The following is a 21635-nucleotide window of genomic DNA, read 5'->3' as shown; positions in this document are numbered from 1 at the left end:
TTTTAAAGCCATAAAACAAGAACAGAAGATAAGACAGTGAGCAAAAAAAGATCAGAACTTTAAAAAAAAGTTTTAAAAAATGGTAACTTGCAGTACCACTCTTACCCTGGGACCCAGCCAGTAGCTTCCGCTATGTGTGTCTGAGTAACCATTGCTGGTGCAGGGGTATATGGACTCCCAATCAGAACACTTCCTGAACTGGTTAGTCTCTGTGGTGTGCTTATAATCTGTAAAGTCAGAACAAGGAAAACTATTCTTAGTTGTTACGGCAAGCCTACAGGCAGAAAATAAGCTTATAAGGAGGAAACCTTATTATCTAAAATGTACTTAATATCAATCATCTAAAATATAAGCAATACCTTTGACCCACTTGTACATTCTAAGATCTTGAAGCACAAGTATTAACACTGATACAAAGTACACTGTGGATTTCAGCAAGTGAATAGCAATTGGGAAGGATTAAGCTGGTGACTGACAACATTTTAAAAATCAGAAGAATGAAAACCTTGCTTTAGAATTATGAAAACTAATTTTAGTTGAACTTGATTAACTAGAACTGGGATAACATCAAATTAGATTTTCACAGTCCAAAACATATGCAAAGACATTACACAATTTGGATTCTTATATAGATGCAGTTTTATCTGTTTCTTTTTAAGAGCATTTCCTCATATCATTAAATATTCTTCAAACACATTTTAAAGACCATAAAACATTCTTATTATTAGAGTTTTACAAATATTCAGTATTACAAATAATGCTGTGATAAACCTTTTTGTAAAATTATCTTGGCTTTAATTTCTATTTCCTATGGACAGACTCCAGAAAGGGAATGAATAGAACTAAGATTAAGGACTTTACTAAAATCCTATTTTCACACACATACACAAAAAACAGTAAATAAAATAAAGGCATGCTCCAGGGAATGGGAATATTAGTGGGGCTGGGGAGATGTTACTACATACAAATGATTAGGAAACTATTTCAATAAATTAATTCTATAGTCAAACAAAACACAACAAATACCGACAGACAGCCGGGGAATTCTGATCCTCACAATATGCCAAGGATCATTAAACAAGGCATTCAGAAATTTGCCTCATGAGAAAAAAGGAACACTAGACAAGGCGAATGCACCTCCAAGCCTTCCACATTTTCCATACCACCATACTCCTCACCTCCATCTCAATGCAGGATCCTTAAAGTAGAGGGTGTTTGCAGGGCCTACCACAGTGCTAGGAGACACTCATAGGAAAGAATCAGTAAACATTTACTGAACTGAGACAGAAGACCCAGCTTTTAAAATGATGAAAAAAAGTAGCTTCTTTCTTCATTGATATGCTAGAAAGGATTATATAAAATCCAGTAAGAAAATGCCATATGAAGGGTGTAGTTCTCACCAATCACTGCATCATACATTCTGTTCTCTATTATGCTGACCTGGAGGAGTGCTTGAGAAATACAGTCTGAGTATTTGATCAGCCCCTGGTCTACTGTATTCCTAGAATAGGAGTCTCCACAAAGCAATTCCAAGTATTCCAACTTATCCTGCAACAGACTGCATTACTCGTACAGTCTAAAAAAAACTATGGAGTTTTTTTCTTTAGGACTCTACAGGCTCAGTTCTACCTAATTTTAAGGGCTTTGTAGGAAAAAAACAAAAAGAAGAAGAACAACAAAGGAGGAAGGGAAATCGGACACAGGGAAAAGCTGGTTATCTTTACTGAGAATGACTTTGGACTAAGTTGTTGCATTCCAGTTCATTTTTCCTTCCTCAGTGTCAGGCTGTTAGCTGCTGTTCTTTCCTGATCTGAGAGTGATCAGCAACTCTCTGTTCCTTCCTCTTAGCAAGCCTTTAACAAACATTTCACCAACAAAGACTGGAAGGATGCTACACTTGTACTGGATCCATATATTAGAAGTTCTTGTGAGATGTAGTGAGTTCTTAAACCAGAACAGTGACAGTGGGCCTTCAACAAAACCACACAGAAGTCAACAAAACTCGACCAACCAATGAACAGGAAAATTAGTTCATATAGGTGATAAGTCACACATGCTTTATAACACCGAACCTTAATTCTGAAGCCCCAAATTAAAATAATATTCAGTTGATCTGATAAGGGAAATGAACATTTATACTTAGCCTATGAAAGTCATATAGCAACTGAACCTCAGTCTGAAAATTTTCTACCTTCAATCAAGATATCTTATGTACTACTGCCACCTACAGTAAGAAATGCCAAGAGAGCATGTATATTCTGAAAAGAAAAAATCTGTAACTATAAACTATAAGGAATCTATTTAAATACAAAGTGTTGTATTTAAGGGTTTCATTATTTCACAAAATTTTCATTGTCATTGTAAGAGATATGCAGTTTTTAACCATGTTAAAATAAGCATGAGATTATCTTATATAAATATATGTGTGTGCACACATATATAAAACCAGGTACCTTTAAGAAAACAGTAAGAATCCCAAGCCACAGTTACTTCTAGTTTCTATAAACACAGAAAATAACTTTTTTTTTTTTTTGAGAACTTTTGAAATTTCTCTCTACCATGAACATCCAGTTTCCAAAGAGATATGTAAAAATTTTAAGAGCAAGTATGAGGCAAACAGGTGAGGCTTTACTTAAGAATTTTTTAACAAAATTGTTTTAAAAATCATGGTTAACAGACTGAAAATTAGGGGAAACCATGCAAAAGAGACAAACAAGAAGAGAGAGAAATGGTTCTTACTGGGGTTCTACAATATATTAGGAAATCAAATTACAATAAACTAGGAAATTAAAAAGAAAACTCTGATTCCTGCCTGGGGACCCAGAACTACAAAAAGTACCTGAGAATCAGGAAGACTGGTCTTGGGCTGGCTCTTAAGGAGAGCCCCAAACCTCCACTCCTGACAGATTCTGAAGTCTGCAGTAATCGAGTATGTCATATACATGAGTATGTATCACCGTCAAAACTGAACTGTGTAAAGGCTTATATGAACTTTTAGTTCAAATTGACAGTGGGAAGGAAAATCACGTTTCCCAAAGAGGAATTCAAATTTGAGCCTTAGCAGCATCACTGAAATATCAAGAGGAAACAGTCTTTCAAAACAGAGGAGTACTCTAAGGGGCAAATTCATGAAAGGTCACATAAGCTTATTTAATTCTGATGTTTATAGAATCACCTTTCAAAATACCGGCTTTCAAGTCAGGTGTGTGATCTCACTTGCGCCCACCACAGTGGCTGGTGAGGGCCAAATGCTTAGCAAATGTTTCAAAATATACCCTGAACTACTCAGAATTGTGGCTCCTCACCTGAGCTAAAGTTTGTATGAGCTTGGGGCTAAATGACATTCTTCACATAGTTAAAGAACTGGGCAACATCTTTAGCTTGGATTCTCCAGATGATTAACAGTCCTCAAGAGATCAAGAAAAATGTCATGTCCAGTATGTCCTAAGATCTCAAAGACCTTCCGAAGCCATCGAGTACGTTAAAAGAGATTTTTATCTAAGTAATTGTGCATTTAGCATAGCCTACAGTACCATATATTATGAACAAAATTTATGCTTATGGCTCTAGAGATAAGAAGATATAAGCACTGACAAGGAAGAGTTATTGTTCAAATGTTTACGTACTTTTGCTAATGGTGGGTGAGGCCATTTAAATTAGGTATCATTTTTATTAATACATTAGCTGCATGTGACTGTTTATAAATAAGGCCGTCGTAAAAGCACTATCTACTTTAAGCTCTAGCATAATTAATGGAATACCTTCAGAGAAATGGTTAAATATTTCCATTTAAATTCACTATTTCTACTGCTAAAGATTAAGATTAATTGGTGAGTTGTTTCTTCCTAAATGTCCTTTCATCAAAGAGTTTTTCAAATTAGTAACTCCAGATACAGATTAACTGTTGGGTCATAATCAGTTTATATCAAAGTATATACTTTAGTGCAGTAAAGGTTATTTTAAAAGAAAAAGGAGAGGAACCTAAGACATAACAGATTTCAAATCAATTGGCTCAAACAACTGAAAACAAGAGAAGCCTCGCAGAGGGGCAAAAAACTTAATATAACACATTCAGAATCCAGATTCAAAAATACATGAGAATTAAACATTGACAAACACAGTGTCTTTTTCTTAAGACTAACCAGTTACATTCAGCTAAAAATAAAACTTTAAAAATTAAGTGACTGAGATAAAGTATTCACGGGAGTATTTCACCAAGCATCTTCAGTACAACTATCCTTTAAATCAGGATAAACTAAGCAAAGTTTCAAATCCTAAAATATGATGATTTTCTTACCATTTGGGGTCCAACATTCACATTTATTGGTCCTAAGGTTTTTGGTAAAATCTTTGTTGGTGAGTTGGTGCTGGACACGGGAAATGCAACAAATGAAACGTTACCTGAAATGATATTAGAGCACTGGGTTAATGTTCTGCAACGTCAAGGTCATCTTCTATCAGCCTGTACATCTGTCCTTTATTGTTGTTTAGTTGCTAAGCCGTTTCTCACTCTTTTGCTACCGCATGGACTGGAGCCCACCAGGCTGCATGTCTATGGGATTTTTCAGGCAATTGCCTGAAAATGGATTGCCTGGAATGGATTGTCACTTCCTTCTCCAAGGGATCTTCCCAACCCAGGGACTGGACCTGTGTCTCCTGCGCTGGCAGGTGGATTCTTTACCACTGAGCCAGCTGAGAAGCCCACATTTGTGCTTAAGTAATTTATCAAGTTATGAACAAGAAGGCATAGAGAAAAGTCACACTACTGCTCTGTTGTAGTGAGGATAATTAGCAAAATAAATCTGCAAAATATATAGTCCAGTCTCTCTGATAACCACTAAACCTTAAGTTGGTTTTGTAAAGGAAAAAATATTTAAGAGTACATAATGTAAATCACGGGGCTTCCCTTGTAGCTCAGTCAGTAAAGAATCTGCCTACAGTGCAGGAGACCTGGGTTTGATCCCTGGGTTGGGAAGATCCCCTGGAGAAAGAGATGGCAACCCACTCCAGTATCCTTGCCTGGAAAATCTCATGGATAGGGGAGCCTGGTGGGCTGCAGTCCATGGGGTTGCAAAGAGTCGGGCACGACTGAGCAACTAACAACTTAACGTAAATCATAGTTTATATCACAGTTGAGAATTTCAATTAGATCTTTATTATAAATGACAGAACATAACAACAAGGAGATGAAATAGAACATGACATAAAATAAATATCTATTAAAAAATTTTATACTATAAAACAAAATTTTAATATTAAAAGTTAACATGGGTTTCAAAATGTTGAGTTAGCCACTTTTTGAAATTTTTGTTATACTGGAAAAACAAATATAATGCTACCAAATTCCTGATGGTAGTAACTACTAGGATCTTCACAGTGTCTTCAAGTGATCTCAACAAACTAAATTTCAAATTAAGGTAGCAAAATGCTATCCCTCCAAATGAAAAGCCGACCAATAATTTTTTGAACGGTCAACTATTAATACATAACTTTTCTGGACAAACTTCCGTTTATCAATATTTCTCTCAGAAGATAACAGTGGAATCCAATATAACAAAGGAGATCATACAGGAAGTGTGTGAAAGAAGGTCAATATTGAAACTCTGGGGAAAAATCAACATTTAAGAGTAGGACCAGAAAGACATCATGCTCAGATGGCCCTTTGTTAGCTCCTACAAAGCCTGCCCAACTCCTGAATGCCTGCTCTCATCTCTTAGTTCTGCACAGATCTCCCGCAGGAAGGAGCTCAGGCCATGAGGCTGAATTACGGCTCCTCTTCCTCAGCCTGGGGTGAGCTTACTTGCACCCTCAAATCTTATTTCTCTCCGAGAGGAAGATTCCCATATAAACTACTTCTTTCACATCTGCTCTGTACTTCCTGTCTTCTCAGGGAACTCTCGCATCAATTATTTCCTGTCTTCTGAGTTGTCAAGTATATTACTGGCTCCTTCCCCTCAGTTTCTTATATCATTTCCCTCAAATTCTACATTTCAAAATCAAATTCTTTAACCATATGACATCTCTTCTAGGCAGAATCTAAAAAGAAATTGTACAAATGAACTTATTTACACACCAGAGTCTCAGACCTAGAGAACAAAATTATGGTTGCAGAGGTTTGGGGGGTGGGAGGAGGACTGGGGGAAGGGATACTTAGGGAGCTGAAGGTGGATATGTACATACTGCAATATTTAAAATGGAGAGCCAACAAGGTCCTACTGTTTAGTGCCTGGAACTCTGTTCAGTGTTATGTGGCAGCCCAGAGGGGAGAGGAGTTTGGGGGAGAACAGATAAATGTATATGTATGGCTGAATCCCCTGCTGTCCACCTGAAACTATCACAACATTGTTAATCGGCTGGACTCTAATACAAAAATAAAAAACTTAGAAAAAGTCAAATTCCTTACCCTTCTCATGCCCACTCAGCAAGGACCAGTACCCAAATCTGCTTCTCCTTCTTGGTATAGATCATCACGCACCAACTACCCAAGCCGGAAACCATCAACCCCTCTTCATTCAACCAACAACCACATCCTACTTCTTATCTCCTTACCCTGGTTCCTTTATGTTGCTGGCACCTGTTTAATTTGGAACTTTATCAAATCTCATTTGAATGCATTTACTTCTCTAATATAGAGGTTCACAGCCCTGGCTGTGCAATGGAATTATCTGGGAAGCAATAAAAAACCGCCAATGTCTGGGTCTCAACCCCAGGCTGCTGATATAACTGGAATCAACCTGGGCATGAGACTGTTAAAGTTCTCCAGGAAGCTCCTAGGGGCAGCCAGGGTTGAGCACCACTTCCCCGACTGGATAGCCTACCTCAAATGGCTTTCCTAGCGTCTCTGCACATCCGTGAAGAACCAGTCTTTCCACTGATGAAACTGTTGTGGACACTCCCTATTTAAGGCGTTTCTGAGGTTCCACAACGTTTTCTAAATGCCTTTCAGACTCCTCAACGTGGCACAAAAGCTCCCGCCTAGAGATCTCGGCCTCCCTGGGAAGCTTCGTGCTTAGCTACTCTGTCCACACGCACCTTCCACTCCAATCAGATTAAATTCCCTGCAGTCCCAGAAAGGCCCCAGGTCAACCACTCCAACTCTGGGGCACACAACTCCTTCCGGTGGGAAGTCTCTCTCTGCTGAGACAACAACTACCTTTCAGCATTTCAAAACAACACTCCGTACTATTTTCTGAGCCGTCACTATGTGGCGAAGTGTGTTCTAGAGGCTCCCCACGTATACATCACCTCATTACTGCTTAGGACAAAAGTGTGAAGTGTATTTTTACTGACTCCATTTTACCCACGAAGAAATTAGGACAGAGTGAGGTTAAATAATTTGTACTGGGTCCCACGGGCTCTAGAGCTTCTGTTCTCTGTGTCTCTAGCCTCTATGCTCTTCTTCTGGGTTTTCGAAAATCTACTATTGACTTGAAATTCTACTGTAAAGGAGACTGTGGTATCAGTTGTGTATTCAAGTGTCTGGTATAGTTCCTGGCATCAAAGAGGTGCACGAAACAATAAAAACTGTTTGACTTGTACAGACTGGAGCTATTACCCTTCCTAATCTGGATCCATACTTCCCGTAATGTAGCCTAAACTGTATCTCTTGTTACTTGTTAACAGGTGAAATAAACTTAACACACCTGGTCCTTTGTTTTTAACACATGACTGAGCAACTGGTATAATCAAAGTGTCCTTACTCTCTAACTGCTCAACTGATCTTTCATGTAATATGCATATCTTATCTGTTGCTAAAGATTGAGGTTATCATCAAAACTCCCCAAATGTGGTTATTCACCTGCTTAAGAATTCACCTAACTGGACAGCAGTACTAATCTGCGGTTCTAGGCGGGAGAACTGGAACAGACAGATGTGAGCCATGCACTCAGGCCTGGGCAGTGGGGGACACATCACCAATCCATGCAAAGATGAATCCAGCCCCGAAACTGTCTCTCAGATGACTTTTTTTTTTTAATAGTCTTAGGGCTGCTGAATGTTTAAGATGAGATCATCTCTGATACACTGTGTGAGGAGCAAAAGTCAAAACTTTGCAAATAACAGTGAAGCAAGAAACATATCCAAAAAAAGAGGATGAAGGTTAGGGAATAAATTGATCTCAATTTGAAACTTAAGAGTAAAGGAAAATTAAGACTATAAAACTTAGGTCGAAAACAAAAAGAAAAATATCATTAAAGCCAGATCTGTTATGCCAATTCATATCAAAGAATTTAGCAGGAAACAAATAAATTTGACTCTAAAGAGTATCTGGAAAAGTAAAGACAGAGAACAGCCGAGAAAAAATTTTTTTGGGAAAAAAAAAAAAAGGAATAATGGGGAAAGAGAGGAACTTTAGACCCCCAGATTTCACAATTATTAGATAGCTAAAGGGATTGAATTCATGTGACATTTGGCTAAGATGCAGACAAAAAAACTGACAAAACAGAAATCGAAGTCCCAAATTTGCTTCATTTATATGTGGTAAAAGTAGCATTTCAAATGAATGGAGAAATGGCAGATTAACAGAATTTAGCAAACTTAAGTGAAAGAACTGATGCTTTTGAACTGTGGTGTTGGAAAAGACTCTTGAGAGTCCCTTGAACTGTGAGGAGATCCAACCAGTCCATCCTAAAGGAGATCAGTCCTGGGTGTTCATTGGAAGGACTAATGCTGAAGCTGAAACTCCAATACTTTAGCCACCTGATGCGAAGAGCTGACTCATTGGTAGACCCTGATGCTGGGAAAGATTGAGGCCAGGAGGAGAAGGGGACGACAGAGGATGAGATGACTGGATGTCATCACCGACTTAATGGACATAAGTTTCAGTAGACTCCAGGAGTTGGTGATGGACAGAGAGGCCTGGCGTGCTGTGGTCCATGAGGTCACGAAGAGCCAGACGCGACTGAACTGAACTGAACTGAAAACAGACTGACATACACTGCCTAAAAAGAAACATTTTCTAAACAGCAAAAGACCCAATATACTTAACACGAATCTCAGACTTGGTAAACAAATTCACACAGGATAGATATGCTTAATTCTAATGACAAAAAGTTAACAAAAAAGAGGAAAATTTTTAACATACCCAATTGATAAAGATTAAGAAGTGTGATAATGTCCTGAGCTGGTAAAGATGTGGCAAAACGGATGCATTTAAAAAATATTTAGTTGGTACCTACTGTATGCCAAGTTCTAATGCTAATAAGCACTACAGGTACTGAGCGCAAGTGACCTGTCTGCAGCAGTCAAGGGGGCAAATAGGTCTCCTGGAGAACCTTCTTGGAGGGCAGTCCAACACTGTAATTAGAGAGGAGTTTGGGGACTGTGTGCTAAGGTATAAAATTTTAAGCAAGTGCTCTAATAAACAACTATACACATTTTAAAGCCTTTTCTACCTCAACAAATAATCTTTCAACTGCCCTCTGGGGCCTAAGACATAAGCTGATACCTAGCCTCTGCAACAATGTCACAGTTAGCAATGGTCATACCTTCTGACCAGCAATTCCTCTGCTGGATGTGCAATCTAATAATGTAAGCCAATAAGAACACGACCTAGGAGTACAGCATTGTAGATAAAAGCAAAACCCGAGAAACAACTAAGATGTTTAAACATTATGGAGTATTATGAAGTCCCTAAAAATTACAACATTCCCATTATAAAAGCTGAGGACTTTTCTGACTGAGGACTTCCCTGGTGCTCCAAAGGTGAAGACTTCGCTTTCCTGTGCAGGGGGTGTGGGTTTGATCCCTGATGAGGAGCTAAGATCCCACAGGCCTCACACTCAAAACAACAAAACATAAAACAGAAGCAATATTGTAACACATTCAACAAAGACTAAAAAGAAAAACAGAGGATGATTAAATGGTATGATTCTGTCTATCTTAAAAACAACGGAGAAGGACCCCAGGCAAGGCAGCCCTCTAAGTGCCTGAATGAGCGGAGCTACGGAGAAAGATGGCCAAAGAGGCCTTCTGATCAACAGCTGCCAGAGGCTTGAAAAAAGACTTGATAGGTCCATAACTCCAGTGGCTAAGGCAGTCCGTGCCCCTGCACACTAGGTGCTGCCAGGATCCCTGTGACCCAAGCAACTACGCCATCTTCACGCTCAACCTTCACTGGGTAGAGTTGCCACAGGCAAAAAAAAAGGCTTGTGTCTATGCACATGGGCTCACTTTTGTCGAGTCCAACTCTGCAACCCTGTGGACTGTGGTCTGCCAGGCTTGTTTGTCGGTGGGGGGGGGGGTGGGGGACGGGGGGCGGGGGTAGGGTTCTCCAGGCAAGAATACTGGAGCATACTGGCCAATACCAGTTGCCATACCCTTCTAGAGCACTGTATTTCCTGCTGCCCTAGCTGCGAACCCCCCTGAGGACTTGGGTGCTGCCAGAACCCCTGCGACCCAAGCAGCTGCACCGCCTCTTCACCTGGGCTCCACAGGGGCAAACCCAAGTCCTCCTGGGCAGCCTCAGGAGCAAGCCCCAGTGGATGACTCACATGCAGAGGTGGAAATAAAACCACAATTGAAACCCAGAGGCAGTGTGGCTAAGGAAGAGGACCCAAAACCTTCCCACCAGCTGTACAAGCTGCAGATTAAATCCATACTATCAACCAGGCAGATTCTCTGTTTATGGAACATATCAAAGGACACTGAGAGCTCCCACCAAAAAAAAAAAAAGACAAAAAACAAACCACTCTAGTTCTGATAGCTGTGGACATTGGAGGCAAGAACACACAGGAGCAGGACCAGATTAGAATCTGAGCTGCCCCCACAGCAGGTACAGAGAGTTGGAGGGTATCCTAGGGAGGTGACGTGGCCTGTGACACCAAGTGAGTGAAAGGACCCTGAAAGCAGTGACTCACGAAAAAAAAACATTTATTTTTCTTATGTTTTGACTTGGTCTGTAGTATCTCTCCCCCCCCCCTTTTTTCCTCCCCGTCACCCCGCAGTTGCCAATTTTATTGGCACGATGAAATCTAATTAAGCTTTTGAGTTTTTCCTTTCTTCAATCACTCTTTTTATTGTTAATAACCCTCTGCCTCTACATTGCGCTTCTGCAGTTCTGTGGCGTTTTCCTTTTTCTTTTCCCCTTTCTTCTTAAATTTTTTTTGCTTTACTTTTTACTTTAATTTTTAATTCTTTAAAACCTATTATTTTTTCTACATTTATTCCTTTGTTTTCCCTAACATTCTTTTCCCCTTGCAGTTAATCTTTAATGTATATAAATTTTCCTTATCCACCTCTATTTAGCTTTGCATATCTATTCTTTCTTCCTTTTCTTAATTTCCTTTCCTCTCAACATATTTGTTAGTTTTGTTTTCATTGCTTTATTCCCCAGGTAGCACCTTGCTTTAGTTTTGTTTCCCAGTTTGTGCTTTAGTTAGTTTGTTCTTAACTGGTAAATATAAATTTTGGTTTCCTTTGTTCACCAAGCAAATCTACTGTACTTTATTTTTGTTGGACTATTTTGATTTTGCTTTTGGATGTATATGTATATGTGTATATTCCATTATTTTAATTATTATTTGCCTGATTTTGTAACTGCTGTATGTCTGGGGTTCATCTTTGGTTTCTCATTTTTGGGTATAGACTTTATTTAATCTCACTTAAGAAAGGCAATGCCAAAGAATGCTCAAACTACCGCACAACTGCACTCATCTCACACGCTAGTAAAGTAATGCTCAAGATTCTCCAAGCCAGGCTTCAGCAATACATGAATCGTGAACTTCCAGATGTTCAAGCTGGTTTTAGAAAAGGCAGAGGAACCAGAAATCAAACTGCCAACATCCTCTGGATCATGGAAAAAGCAAGAGTTCCAGAAAAACATATACTTCTGCTTTATTGACTATGCCAAAGCCTTTGACTGTGTGGATCACAATAAACTGTGGAAAATTCTGAAAGAGACAGAAATACCAGACCACCTGACCTGCCTCTTGAGAAACCTATATGCAGGTCAGGAAGCAACAGTTAGAACTGGACATGGAACAACAGACTGGTTCCAAATAGGAAAAGGAGTACGTCAAGGCTGTATATTGTCACCCTGCTTATTTAACTTCTATGCAGAGTACATCATGAGAAACGCTGGGATGGAGGAAGCAGAAGCTGGAATCAAGACTGCCGGGAGAAATATCAATAATCTCTGATATGCAGATGACACCACCCTTATGGCAGAAAGTGAAGAAGAACTAAAGGGCCTCTTAATGAAAGTGCAAGAGGAGACTGGAAAAGTTGGCTTAAAACTCAGCATTCAGAAAACAAAGATCATGGCATCTGGTCCCATCACTTCATAGGAAATAGATGGGGAAACAGTGGAAACAGTGATGGACTTCATTTCTTGGGCTCCAAAATCACTGCAGATGGTGACTGCAGCCATGAAATTAAAAGACGCTTACTCCTTGCAAGAAAAGCTATGACCAACCTAGACAGCATATTAAAAAGCAGAGACATTACTTTGCCGACTAAGGTCTGTCTAGTCAAGGCTATGGGTTTTCCAGTAGTCATGTATGGATGTGAGAGTTGGACTATAAAGAAAGCTGAGCTCAGAAGAATTGATGCTTTTGAACTGTGGTGTTGGAGAAAACTCTTGAGAGTCCCTTGGACTACAAGGAGATCCAACCAGTCCTTCCTAAAGGAGATCAGTCCTGGGTGTTCACTGGAAGGACTGATTTGAAGCTGAAACTCCAATACTTTGGCCACCTGATGCAAAGAGATGACTCATTGGAAAAGACCCTGATACTGAGAAAGACTGAGGGCAGGAGGAGAAGAGGACAACAGAGGATAAGATGGTTGGATGGCATCACCTACTCAATGGATATGGGTTTGGGTGGACTCCAGGAGTTGGTGATGGACAGGGAGGCCGGACGTGCTGCGGTTCATGGGGTTGCAAAGAGTCGGACACGACTGAGCGACTAAACTGAATGCCATAACAAACCGCATGTGGAATCTTCGTTCCCAACCAGAGGTCAAACCATGAGCCTTTGGAGTGGGAGCACTGACTCTAGGATCCTAGACTACCAGAGAACTAACCTTAGGGAGTATCAGATAGTGAGAACTCCTACAAAGGAAACCACTTGAATAAAAGACCTGGCATCATCCAACCACCAGTAGCACCCTGTGCATCCAAACAACAAACAAAACAAAAAGACAAACCCAACATCAACAGACAGGATGACCACCTCTTTCAGCCTTGCCCATCAGAGGAAAAACAGACAAAAAAACTTAGCATAAATCTTACCCAAACCACTCCACCAATTTAGGGGGGCAGAAAACAAAAGGAAGAAAGAATCAACCATGAAGCCAGGGGAAAGGAGACCTCAAACACAGCAAGTTAAAGAAAATAATAATAATGGAAAGGCAGAGAAATACTGCACAAATGAAAGAACAAACTAGAAACACAGAAATCCAAATAAATGAAGAGGAAATAGGCAAACTACCTGAAAAAGAATTCAGAATGACAGTACAGATAATCAAAAATCTTGAAAACAGAATGGAGAAAATGCAAGAATCAATTAACAAAGACCTAGAAGAATTAAAGAATACATATACAAACAACACAATCAACTGAAATTAAAAATACTCTAGAAAGAATCAATAGCAGAGTATCAGAAGCAGAAGAATGAACCAGGGATATGGAAGGTAAAATGGTGGAAATAACTTCTGAAGAGCAGAATAAAGTGAAATGAAAACGCCTGAGAATAGCCTCAGAGACCTCTGGGACAACAGCAAACTCACCAACATTTTAATTATAGGGGTCCCAGAAGAAGAGAGAAAAAGAAAGGGTATGAGAAATTTTTTGAAGAGATTGTAGTTGAAAATTTCCCCAACATGGAAAAGGAAATAGTCAATCAAGTCCAAGAGGTGCAAAGAGTCCCATACAGGATAAACCCAAGGAGAAACATGCCAAGACACATACTAATCAAACTGACAAAGATTAAACACAAAGAAAGAATATTAGAAGCAGCCAGGGAGAAGCAAAAACTAACATACAGGTGAAACCCCATACATTTAACAGCTGACCTTTCAGCAGAAACTCCGCAGGCCAGAAGGGAATGGCAGGATATATTTAAAGTTCTGAAAGGGAAAAATCTACAACCAAGATTACTCTACCTGGCAAGGATCTCATTCAAAATTGATGGAGAAATCAAAAGCTTTTCAGACAAGTAAAAGCTAAGAGAATTCAGTACCACCAAACCAGCTTTACAACAAATGTTAAAGGGACTTACACAGTCAAGAAACCTAAGAGAAGAAAAAGATCTACAAATCAAACCCCAAACAACCGACAAAATGACAACAGGAACATATATATCAATAATTATGGATTATATATATCAGCATATATATATAATATATATATCAGCAATCTATGGATTCAATGCTATCCCTATCAAATTATCAATGGCATTTTTCACAGAACTAAAAAAAAATTTTCACAATTCATATGGAAACACAAAAGACCCCGAATAGCCAAAGCAGTCTTGAGAAAGAAGAATGGAGCTGGAAGAATCAAACTTTCTGACTTCAGATTATACTACAAAGCTACAGTCATCATTATGGTATGATACTGGTATAGAAACAGATATATAGACCAATAGAACAAGATAGAAAGCCCAGAAATAAACCCATGCACCTATGGGTACCTTATTTTTGACAAAGGAGGCAAGAATATATAATGGGGCAAAGATAGCCTCTTCAATAAATGGTGCTAGGAAAACTGGACAGCTACATGCAAGAGAATCAAATTAGAACACTTCCTAACACCATATACAAAGATAAACTCAAAATGGATTAAACACCTAAATATAAGACCAGAAACTACAAAACTCTTAGAGGAAAACATAGGCAGAACACTTGACATAAATCAAAGCAAGATCCTCTACGATCTACTTCCTAGAGTAATGGAAATAAAAACAGAAGTAAACAAGTGGGATCCGATTAAACCTAAAAGCTTTTGCACAGCAAAGGAAACTATAACCGAGGTGAACAGACAACCCTCAGAATGGGAGAAAATAACAGCAAATGAAACAACTGACAAAGGATTAATTTCCAAAATATACAAGCAGCTCATACAACTCAATGCCAGAAAAACAAACAACCCAATCAAAAAGTGGGAAAAAGATCTAAACAGACATTTCTCCAAAGAAGACACAGAAATGGCTAACAAACACATGAAAAGATGATCAACACCACTCATTATTAGAGAAATGCAAATCAAAACTCCAATGAGATATTACCTCATACCAGTCAGAATGGCCATCATCAAAAAGTCTACAAACAATAAATGCTGGAGAGGATGTGGAGAAAAAGGAATGCTCTTGCACTGTTGGTGGGAATGTAAATTGATACAGCCACTATGGAAGATGGTATGGAGATTCCTTAGGAAACGAGGAATAAAACCACCATATGACCCAGCAATCCACTCCTAGGCATATACCCTAAGGAAACCAAAATTGAAAAAGACACATGTATCCCACTGTTCACTGCAGCACTATTTATGATGGCTAGAACATGGAAGCAACCTAGATGTCCACCAACAGAGAATGGATAAAGAATTAGCAGTACATATATACAATAGAATATTACTCAGCTATAAAAAGGAACCCATTTGAGTCAGTTCTGATGAGGCGGATGAACCTACAGCCTATTATACAGAGTGAAGTAAGTCAGAAAGAGGAAGATAAATATCGTAGTCTAATGCATACATACGGAATCTAGAAAAATGGTACTGAAGAATTTATTTACAGGGCAGCAATGGAGAAACAGACATAGAGAACAGACTTATGGACATGGGGAGAGGGGAGGAGAGGGTGAGATGTATGGAAAGAGAAACATGGAAACTTACATTATCATATGTAAAATGGACAGCCAACGGGAATTTGCTGTATGTCTCAGGAAACCCAAATCAGGGGCTCTGTATCAACCTAGAGGAATGGGATAGGGAGGGAGATGGGAGGGAGCTTCAAAGGGAAGGGGATGTATGTATACACCCATCAATCCATGTATGGTTGATTCATGGTGAGGTTTGACAGAAAACAACAAAATTCTGTAAAGCAATTATCCTTCATTTCAAAAAAAAAAAAGAAAAACCTACATATACACATAAGTTTACAGATGCAGAAAGAGTCTGGCAAGATAACAAACTTAACAGAGGTTACCTCTGGGTGAGTAGTAGGGATAAATGTTTTCCTTTGTTTTATACTTTATTATTATTAAAAAGTTTTATGAACATGAATGCACTTGTTCTATAATGTAAAAACCTATTGCTACTCTGAACCAAAAAAAAAAAAAAAAGACTGACAGGGAGTCAGCCAGTACTGTTCATACAAGGTGAAGCTCTATAAATGAAGCATCTCTGTTTTATAATTAGTAAAAATGAAATTTGTTTCAGGAGCAGTTAGAAAGACTCTACTGGGATTTCACAATTGTAATATCTATAAATAAAAGAAACGTATTTAGACATAATTTACTTTCATAAAATCAACTAGGCTCAGCAGCAGAAATATAATTTTTTAGATTCAAAAAGACATTTAAATAGGTTACAAACATCTGGCCTCCTGAAATGTCAGCTCCATTAGGAGTAAACCAAACCAAGTCTAAATAATTTTTCATAAGTACTTGGCCTTAATTCACAGCTGCCTGGCAACAGGGTCCTGACACTGTCCAGAAGCCAATGTCTAGCACATGATGTATTTATTAAAAACAAAAATTTAAAGACCTGCCTGGATTTTGATCCTGGCAATTCCCTGAATTAACTAAAATGAGATCAATCACCTAGGAAAGGGGCTTGAAAAAGAGCTAAAACTTATAGCAAATCTTGGGAGAGGCACAAAATTTTGCCTCAAATTTTATCTTGATTTCTTGAATAACTGGAATCCTTCTGTTTCCATCAGAATTGTCCAGAACACCAGAGTTCTTTCACTTGTAATTCTTGGTGCGGGGGACAGGGTGGGGTGGGGGGCGGGAAGGCACGGTTCTAGTTATAATTACCTTTAATATGTCCAATTAAAATGAAAACTTCAAATAATTGTGGTTTGTTATGATGTCAGTGGACTTCCCAGATGGCGTTAGTAGTAAAGAACCCGCCTGCCAATGCAGGAGACATTAAGAGGCGCGGGTCAGGAAGATTCCCCTGGAGATGGGCATGGCAGCCCACTCTGGTATTCTTGCCTAGAGAATCCCCAGGACAGAGGAGCCTGGCGGGCTACAGCCCACGGGGTTGCAAAGAGTCAGACATGACTGAAGTGACTAAGCACATATGATGTTAGTACAAGTTATATTTTATCTTTTGGGGAAAAAATTTTTGGCCTTGAACTAGCTTTGGGGAAAACCTCCATCCAAGCCTATCACATCCTCCTAGAAGAACCATATTAGTAACTTATTATAGGAATGAATATGCTTATTTTATGGGTTTATAAATATCTCAAATCAGAAATTGTTAACATCCCATACATACAGGGTCCAAACTTCACAGGACAAGCTAAACCTACAGCCCTAAAGAAAAGTTAAAAATGTGGTGGTATATATATGTGTTTGTCAAACTCGTAGAACTCTAGGCTAAAAAGGGTTAATTCTACTGCATGTAAATTGCATCTTAATTTTTAAAAATCGGAAAAAAGCGCCCTGTGCAATTTATTTACATATTGCTAAGAAGCTAATTACAGATTAAACAATCCTCTTGCTTGTCCTCTTGTTACCTACTTTACAAGTTTATTTTTTAAACAGGTAGTTCATGGATTTGTCTAAACTACATTCTTCCAGCTACTCTCTCTTTTGGAAACCTCTTGCATCATCACAATCTATCCCCTTCTGCTGGATCACTCTTATCACCCTATGAACACGCCATTTTTTTCCTTTCATCTTAAAAACAGGACACAAAACCTGTTTTTAACTGTGCACACAGCTCTCCAGCTACCAATTCGTTTCGGTCGCCCTTCACAACAAAACTCACCAAATCCGTCAACATCTGCTCGCTCTACCTCTCCACTCTGTTTTCTTTAACCCATTCCCGTGCCCGCTCCCCAGCTTCACTGAACTAGTTCCTACCAAGATCATCTCCATGTTGCTAAATCCAATGGTCAATTCTCAGTTTTCAACTTAACCTTAATCTACCAGCCATATCTGATACTTTTCAAAAATCACACCTTCCTCTCACACTCTCCACCTGGCATCCAAACCTCCATTCTCTCTTGGCTCTCCTTCGAACCACCGGCTTCTCCTCACTTGTGGTTGCTGGGTCCTCCTAGAAACAATCGAGACCCCTTTATATTAGTCCTCTGACTCTTCTCTGTCAACTCTTCCTCACGAGGTGGTATGACAGCTTCTGTCAGACTCATGTATCCAACTGTCCTTTTGCATATCTCCATTCTGATGTTTAATCGTTACTCAAACTTAACATACTCGAAACTGAACTCTTAATACTCCAAATTTCTGACCGCTCCCCAGCGCACACAGAAAACTCCTCCCATCTCTCTCTTCATCACAGTAGGTGTCAGCTCCATTCTTCAACTCTTCATAGGACAAAAGAGATCACTACTGACATTCTCTTATATCCTACATACAGTCCATTAATAAATCCTACTGGCCCTATCTTTAAAATGTATTCTGACTAGAGAACAAAGGTGTGGTTACCAGTTAGGGAGGGACAGACAAAATAGAGGTCGGGGAGTGGGAAGCACAAATTATTGGGTGTAAGATAGGCTCAAGGAAGTATTGTTCAACATGAGAAATATAGCCAGTGTCTTATAAAATTACAGATACTTAAAAAAAGCAGATGGACAATGAAAAATTCAACAGAACATACAAAAAATATATAAATTAAAAAACCCAAACAATCTATGTACAAAGAAGTTGTGTCAGAATATTGCTGGTTTATATTTATGGTGGTGGTCCTTATTTTGAATTTTCATTTAGTTCTTTGCTATACATCTGTATCCATACCCACAATAAAAATGATTTAATGTTTACAGAAAATAAGATAAATGTGGGACTTCCTTGGTGGTCCAGTAGCTAAAACTCTGCACTCCCAATGCAGGGGGCCTGGGTTCGATCCAGGTCAGGGAACTAGATTCCATGCGCCACAACGAAGAGATGTAACTAAAGATCCCACATGTCATGCCCAAATGAAGACCCAGTACAGGCAAATAAATAATAATATCAAGCCCTCAATAAACTCACAGTTTAAAACATAAATAAAACAAAATAAAAGGTATCTTGAATACAACCAATTCTCATGCACTCTGCTGCTACCACTCTGATCCAAGCGACCATTTCTATCTTGAATTATTGTAACGTGTTCCTGATTCATCCATCTGTCCTGCATTAGGCCCACCTAAGCCCACAACTCTACTCCCAAGCTTTCCAATACAGTAGTCATTAAGCTATAACGCACTTGAAATGCAGTTAGCATGACTGAGGACCTAATTTCTAGACTTTTGTTGTTGCTTAGTCACTAAGTCCTGTCTTAGCATCATTAATACCCTTTGCAACTCTTTGCGACTCCATGGACTGTAGCCTGCCAGGCTCCTCATGCCTGGGAAATCCGGATTTCCCAAGTAAGAATACTTGAGTGAGTTGCCATTTCCCTCTCTAAATTCCTAAACTTTTAAAATTTTAATTAACTCAAATTTACAAACTGAAGTAGTAGAAAATATTTTTCCATTAAAAACAGCATGACTATTTCGGTAGTACTGCATTTCACCCCAACTGTTGAAACTTTAACATCTAAACTGAAATGTGCTTTAAGTGTAAGATAATCAATCTCGAAGGCAAGTAACCAAAACCTATCTCACTAAAAATTTGATTATGTTGACTACATGTTCAATGATAAATGTTCTAGATACTGGGGTAAATAAAATTTATCATTCAGACTAATTTTATCTGTTTGTTTTCACCATTTTAACCTGGCTACTAGAAAATTTAAAATTATGTGACTTATGTCGTGCTACTGAACAGCACTGTTCTATCTGTCATCACACAGCCGAGTGATCCTCCTTTGTGGAGTAATTCTCTTCCAAACTCTCCAGTGACTTTGCAGTCCTTAATCTTTTTTTAATTTTTTCAAAAATATAAATTTATTTATTTTAATTGGAGGTTAATTACTTTACAATATTGTATTGGTTTTGCCATGCATCAACATGAATCTGCCACGGGTATACACGTGTTCCCCATCCCGAACCCCCCTTCCCTCCTCCCTCCCTGTACCATCCCTCTGGGTCATCCCAGTGCACCAGCCCCAAGCATCCAGTATCATGCATCGAACCTGGACTGGTGATTTGTTTCATATATGATATTATACATGTTCCCATGCCATTCTCCCAAATCATCCCGCCCTCGCCCTCTCCCAAAAAGTCCAAAAGACTGTTCTATACATCTGTGTCTCTTTTGCTGTCTCGCATACAGGGTTATCATTACCATCTTTCTAAATTCCATATATATGCGTTAGTATACTGTATTGGTGTTTTTCTTTCTGGTTTACTTCACTCTGTATAACAGGCTCCAGTTTCATCCACCTCATTAGAACTGATTCAAAATGTATTCTTTTTAAGGGCTGAGTAATACTCCATTGTGTATATGTACCACAGTTTGCTTATCCATTTATCTGCTGGTGGACATCTAGGTTGCTTCCATGTCCTGGCTATTATAAACGCAGTCCTTAAGACGGTTAATCGGGCACAAGGTCACTTGACCCCTCCTTTCTGACATCATCAGCTGTCAGATCGCTCCCCTCTCTCCCCCTTTGTAGCACTGCATTCACGCAGGACTGTGCGCTGCTCCTCAAACCATGTCCAGTCATTTTCTCCCTCATGGCCTTTGTCTCTCAAGTTCCCTCTGTTGATAACTTTCTTCCCCTAGATATCCATCTATGTGCCTTATTCCCCAGTTTCCTTCAAGACTCTGCTCGGTTGTCAGTGCATCAGAAATGCCTGATTACGCCATGTCAGCACTTCTTCATTCACCATGATTTTCCACAGTACTTCTCTGTTTGACTGTACTGCACATTTACTCGCTTATATGATCATTATCTGCTCATAGCACACATGACGCATCTATCACAAAGACACACGCACCCCGATGTTCACTGCAGCACCATTTACAACAGCCGGGGCATGGGAGCAACCTAACTGTCCATCAAAAGAGGGGTGGATAAAGATGTGGTGTGTGTATGCATATATATTTATATGTGTACGTATACACATACACACACACACACACACAGAGGTAAATACAATGGAATACTGCTGCTGCGGCTGCTAAGTCGCTTCAGTCGTGTCCGACTCTGTGTGACCCCATAGACGGCAGCCTACCAGGCTCCCCTGTCCCTGGGAGTCTCCAGGCAAGAACACAGGAGTGGGTTGCCATTTCCTTCTCCAATGCATGAAAGTGAAAAGTGAAAATGAAGTCGCTCAGTCGTGTCCGACTCTTAGCGACCCCATGGACTGCAGCCTACCAGGCTCCTCCGTCCATGGGATTTTCCAGGCAAGAGTGCTGGAGTGGGATGCCATTGCCTTCTCCGACAATGGAATACTACTTGGCCATAAAAAAGAACAAAACTGGGTCATGTGTAAAGATGTGGATGGACCTAAACACTGTCATACAGAGTGAAGTCAGAAAAATAAGTATATATTAATGTATATATGTGGAATCTG

General features: G+C 39.4%; 1 protein-coding gene across 23 annotated transcripts in view; it reads right to left on the bottom strand.

Annotated features, from left to right (window-relative positions):
- Positions 1-21635, bottom strand: part of TFDP2 (transcription factor Dp-2) — a 207625-nt gene that overhangs the window by 46812 nt on the left and 139178 nt on the right. For all 23 annotated transcript variants that reach the window (XM_069563821.1, XM_069563788.1, XM_069563812.1 and 20 more), the window contains 2 exons: positions 4298-4401; positions 106-227 (listed from right to left, as the gene is read on the bottom strand). In XM_069563821.1, the coding sequence (XP_069419922.1) occupies positions 106-227; positions 4298-4401 (226 nt within the window). The remainder of the gene's footprint in view (positions 1-105; positions 228-4297; positions 4402-21635) is intronic.

The sequence above is a fragment of the Ovis canadensis genome, chromosome 1 (assembly GCF_042477335.2).
Source record: "Ovis canadensis isolate MfBH-ARS-UI-01 breed Bighorn chromosome 1, ARS-UI_OviCan_v2, whole genome shotgun sequence".
Classification (NCBI taxonomy): Eukaryota; Metazoa; Chordata; class Mammalia; order Artiodactyla; family Bovidae; genus Ovis; species Ovis canadensis.
The sequence above is the reverse complement of the archived record's forward strand: the minus strand, read 5'-3'. Positions and strand labels throughout refer to the sequence as shown.